The sequence below is a fragment of the Thalassophryne amazonica genome, chromosome 15 (genome assembly GCF_902500255.1).
Source record: "Thalassophryne amazonica chromosome 15, fThaAma1.1, whole genome shotgun sequence".
Lineage (NCBI taxonomy): Eukaryota > Metazoa > Chordata > Actinopteri > Batrachoidiformes > Batrachoididae > Thalassophryne > Thalassophryne amazonica.
Window position 1 is genome coordinate 22,868,115 of NC_047117.1, and position 5,889 is coordinate 22,874,003.

Here is a 5,889-nt window from a genome sequence, read left to right on the forward strand (position 1 = left end):
TTTCTTCCCCAAAAATGTACTTTTCTCATGTTAATTGTTTTGCTTCACCTACTCCATGTAGTCTTGCTGTTCAACATACATCAACGCCTGCTCAAGTAAATCCTGCGGATGGTGGTGGGGGTTAGAAGGGGCACTCAGAGTACCATACCAACACCTTAAGGTGCCCTGCATTGCACATCGTCGTGACGATCTCCACCCACTGTGTTCCCAGCTGTATGTAACGCTTTGTTCCACTGGCTGCCATGCGCTGTGCGCTAGACACTGCATAAATAATTATTTCGTAGCGTATTAATCATTTTCTGTCCGAGTTGGCTGTTGAAAACGCCTCTAATCGCTTCCAGAATCACATAGGACCGTTTCAGCTGGAGCTTTTCTCTCTCGCATGCATGCACGCTTAATGGTGTGAAGAAAATATTTGGAACCATCTAAAAAGGTAATATTTGTCACGTTTATACTGTAATAACTTGGTAAAACAGTTGCATGTTCATTCGTTCTTGTGAGCAGCTATAAAAGTATGTTTATGATAGATTTAACATCTTGTTATAATTGTGTGGTGCGCTTACGCAATCACTCACACTCACATGCAGTGTTTTTGAATTGTTTACGCAATGTTCACTTGAAGTTCACGTAATTAATGTGTGATGGAGATTTCAAACATTTCCAAATATTCTTTGCACATGTGCACGAAGCCGCGCACAGTTTACACCGGTTTACAATGAGTTTGAAATGAGTTTACTCTTCTGCATGGGAGAGTGCATGCAAGTGTGCAGATGAAAGTTGTGCAAGTGTCAGGACACCTTTACATGACTAATGGATTCATGCAAATTATTTCTTGGTACCATAACGTACAGTTCTATGTGGCTTTCACATTTGATCATTTCTGTACCTTTATTTGTCATTAAATCAAAGAATTTGGAGCCAACACGGACCAAACATGATGGATGTTAGTTATTTTAAGTTCAAAGGTCCTGTGTAGAAAAGAAAGGTGATACATGACTTCATCTTAGTGTTTCACAGTAGTCATACATGTATCTTTACCAATTCAACCAGACTTGGTCCCAACTGGATCAAAACTCTTCAGTTATTTTGTTTCCACCTGGACAGACGCCAGGTGGAAAAGAATACCACCCCCATATTACTGCTGTGAGCATGTAAAAAGAACAAAACAAAACAAAAAAAAACCCAGCTGCAAAATTTTGTTATTCTTATCTTGTATTTCCAGACATTTTTTGGAGTGTTGAGGCACCCGTTACCACCAGAATCTCTCTCACTCTCACACACACACACACACACACACACACACACACACACACACACACACACACACACACACACACACACACACACACACACACACACACACACACACACACACACAAAAACACCTCTGGACTAACTTTGCTTTAACATTTCTACATGTTTGTCAGTTTCTTGTGGCATTACGAGATAAACAGATTTTTTTTTTAAATTATCTGAATGTCAGACAAAAATACTAGTTGTTAACCAGTGTACAGCAGAACACACAACAACCAACTGAAAGCTTGTAGGTCAGACACGTGCAGACTCATCTGAGCTTCTAGCAACGCTACAATCATTGGCCCACTAGCAGATAAAAATTTTGCATAAGGAGGTTTTTCTTTTACGTGAAATCACAGAAGCTAATGAACAAATTTCAAAAAATTCTAATCCTTACGGATGACTTGTAAGACAAATGCGAGCAGTGATGGATGTTTTCCAGATATTGCTGGATTTCCAAGTGTGGGGTAACTTGCTATTTATGTCAACAACTGTTACACCAACGTGACATGTTTGACCAATGGCCGTTCACCTTAAAGAAAATGCTAGCTGCAGTTTGCATATGCAGACGCAGTATGAGTGAGCCCCCCCGCTTCTCTTTTCTTTCCTTTGATATTCACCATTAGTCAAACACATCACGTCGACATGAACAAAGTCTGGTATTAACACCAGTTCCCCCAAAACAGAAAAGCTGGAATTATCTGCAATATTCTTCACTGTGCAGCTCTTCACAACGAGACAGCGAACACACTCTTGACTGATTGTATTGCACACACTGATTAGGTCCACAGACCGAACTTATATCTCACATCTGAGTGATTAGGCCCAGCGACCGCTGGAAACAAAGCTTCGGCTGAAGGAGAAACTTGTGTCTGAACTCTTGTGCTTCCCCCACGCACCAAAGGGCACGACAACAATCGTACTGTTGTCTTCTGAGCCGTAGTGAAGAGCCTGCAGGAGAATAAAAACTGTAAGGAGACTTACTTGTACCGTGTGCCAATTATGCACCTACAATTTGAACATACAAGGTGATGTATACAAATTAGAAAATACAGTGAGGAAAATAAGAATTTGAACACCCTGCAATTTTGCAAGTTCTCCCACTTAGAAATCATGCAGGGGTCTGAAATGTTCATCTTAGGTGCATGTCCACTGTGAGAGACATAATCCAAAAAAAAAAAAAAAAAAAAAAAAAAAAATCCAGAAATCATTCTATGATTTTTTTTTATAATTTATTTGCATGTTACTGCTGCAAATAAGTATTTCAACACCTGCCAACCAGCAGAAATTCTGGCCCTCAAAGACCTGTTAGTCTGCCTCGAAAAATTTCATCTCCACTCCACTTATTATTCCAAATTAGAAGCACCTATTTGAGGTCGTTAGCTGCATAAAGACACCTGTCCACCCCACACAATCAATAAGACTCCAACTACTAACATGGCTAAGACCAAAAAGCTGTCCAAAGACACCAGAGACAAAATTGTAGACCTCCACAAGGCTGGAAAGGGCTACGGGGCAATTGCCAAGCAGCTTGGTGAAAAAAGATCAACTGTTGGAGCAATTATTCGAAAATGGAAGAAGCCAAACATGACTGTCAATCTCCCTCAGACTGGGGCTCCATGCAAGATCCCACCTCGTGGTGTATCAGTGATCCTAAGAAAGGTGAGGAATCAGCCCAGAACTGCACGGGAGGAGCTGGTCAATGACCTGAAGAGAGCTGGCACCACTGTTTCCAAGGTTACTGTGGGTAATACACTCAGACATCATGGGTTAAAATCACGCATGGCACGGAAGGTTCCCCTGCTTAAATCAGCACACGTCCAGGCCCGTCTTAAGTTTGCCCATGACCATTTGGATGATCCAGAGGAGTCATGGGAGAAAGTTATGTGGTCAGATGAGACCAAGATAGAACTTTTTGGTCTTAATTCCACTCGCTGTGTTTGGAGGAAGAATAATGCTGAGTACCGTCTCAAAAACACCGTCCCTACTGTGAAGCATGGAGGTGGAAGCATCATGCTTTGGGGGTGTTTTTCTGCACATGGGACAGGACAACTGCACTGTATTAAGGAGAGGATGACCGGGGCCATGTATTGCGAGATTTTGGGGAATAACCTCCTTCCCTCAGTTAGAGCATTGAAGATGGATCGTGGATGGGTCTTCCAACATGACAATGACCCGAAGCACACAGTCAGGATAACCAAGGAGTGCCTCCATAAGAAGCATATAAATGTTCTGGAGTGGCCTAGCCAGTCTCCAGACCTAAACCCAATAGAAAAATCTTTGGAGGGAGCTCAAACTCTGTGTTTCTCAGCGACAGCCCAGTAACCTGGCTGATCTAGAGAAGATCTGTGTGGAGGAATGGGCCAAAATCCCTGCTGCACTGTGTGCAAACCTGGTGAAAAACACAGGAAATGTTTGACTTCTGTAATTGCAAACAAAGGCTACTGTACCAAATATTACTGTATTTTTCGGACTATAAGTCACACTTTTTTATGTGTTTTGGCCGGGGGGTGCGACCTATATTCCAGAGCGACTTATAAATGAAAAATATACCGGTACATTCTCAATTAATTTACCGTAATAAAACAATTTTACGTGACAGAGTAGCTCTATGTTTTAAAATGGCTGCCGAAAACGGAATTGCTATGCATCATGGGCACTGTAGTATGGCGGCCACCCTATAGGTCACGATAACCAATCAGAGAACAGAACACTGGACGCGTATTCCTCACCTCACCCAGATAATGACTGTGAAACAGCGTGTGAAGCAGATGAACATGGTGCTTGCTGTTATTCCGGGAGGGCTAACAAAACAGCTTCAACCCTTGGATCTCAGTGTGAGCAGAGTGTTTAAGTTGACACTGAGAGCTGCGTGGGAACACTGGGTGAGCGACGGCAGAGGATTAGCGTTTGCACTTGGAAGGAGCTGGCGTCGACACCACGGGGAGGTTATGAGCTGTGCAGGTAGGTGCTGCATGAACATCGGCAGCTGACACCTGGTGTGTACTATGGTCCACAGCAGGTAATATGTTAGAAAAGAACCGTTCAACGATGGTGCGGGTTATGGTTCGGCTCGCAATGTGGTCTGCAAAATACAAACATATCCGTAGGTAAAATGCAGCTCACGAGAGGGCACTCAAGGCTTGTGTGACTGTTCCTGCGACTTCTGACTACCATAGAAAAATAAAAATTTCAACATTACTGATAACAAGACAACGGAGAAGGCCCGAAAAAAATGCCACCAAAAAGAAAATCATACTCTGCAGATTACAAGTTGCGACTGGTGAAATAGGCAAAACGGTAGCCGTCACAATATTATCATCTGAACTTTTCATGTTAAGTTAACATACCTGTATGCCCATGCGACTTATAGTCCAGTGCAACTTATTTATGGTTTATTTTTCTTTATAATGGATATAGTGACTGGTGCAACTTATAGTCCGGAAAATACGGCAACATTGATTTTCACAGGTGTTGAAATACTTATTTGCAGCAGTAACATACAAATAAATTATACATCATACATTGTGATTTCCTTTTTTTTTAGATTATGTCTGTCACAGTGGACATGCACCTAAGATGAAATTTTCAGACCCCTCCATGATTTCTAAATGGGAGAACTTGCAAAATCGCAGGGTGTTCAAATACTTATTTTCCTCACTGTAGAGGCTTTAAAATTAGCAGTGCTTATGAAGGTTTCTTTGACCTGAAGGAATCTTATAACTCTTGGAACATGCCAAGTTTTATAGATGACTAGAATGATGCTCTTCTTTTGTCTTGTTTTTTTTTTTTTGCTTGGGGATCTGTATGAAACAAGCCAAATACAAACAAACCTGCTCAGGTATTTTCTGTGCTGCCTCTTTAGGGTCATGGCAATGGCTGATGACATTACAGATCTCTTGACTGTTCATGATGAAGTTGATGCCATCTGTGGTAAGCGCCAGGAATGAGTCATGGGCATGGTGCAACTGGAAAGTGAGCAAGCAATATTGTGAACCACTGACAACTCATTTTGAACAGCAATTAAAATTTTGAAATAATACGTTCAAATAAGTAAATAACTTGAAATGCCTAATGTACAAACAGATTATGGACAGCCTACAATTTTGATGAGTAGGTAGTAAACCATGGTTTGAAACTGCCACAATTACAAAACCTCTAAAGTTTCCTGTCTGAAGCCATGAGGTCCAAAATCAAACCAAACCAAAGGTCAATAAGCACCTTGCAATCAAAGAGCTTAAAAACCATTGCATCATGTCTGGCAGATTACAGCAGGGCTCTGCCAAAGCAGTGCTGGGCACAGTTCTGCTAATCCGCTAATTAGCAAAGCTAACTTTTTTGTTAGCGGATTAGCTTTTCAGCTAACTTCAAAAATCATCAGCGGACGATTTAGCTTCTGTTAAATCTAGTTTCGCTAACTTTTAGCCCACCAATGTTTTTTGCTGGCATAGTAAGTAAAGCTGAAAGGTCAAAAAGATTTGTAAACCCTAAAATCATGCATGTTAGTTCCTCTCTGTTGTGTTTTGCAGCTGTGAGGTGCTGCTACACAGAGGGAAAGAAAAAAAAAAAAAAAAGTAATTTACATTCACTGCA

General features: G+C 41.4%; 1 protein-coding gene across 1 annotated transcript in view; it reads right to left on the reverse strand.

Moving 5' to 3' along the window:
- Nucleotides 1-1,397: 1,397 nt before the first annotated feature.
- ppm1k (protein phosphatase, Mg2+/Mn2+ dependent, 1K) overlaps nt 1,398-5,889 on the reverse strand; it is a 28,639-nt gene continuing 24,147 nt past the window's right edge. The window contains exons 6-7 of the mRNA XM_034188604.1: nt 5,130-5,264; nt 1,398-2,247 (exon numbers count right to left, since the gene is read on the reverse strand). Of these exons, the coding sequence (XP_034044495.1) occupies nt 2,116-2,247; nt 5,130-5,264 (267 nt within the window). The 3' untranslated portion in view covers nt 1,398-2,115. The remainder of the gene's footprint in view (nt 2,248-5,129; nt 5,265-5,889) is intronic.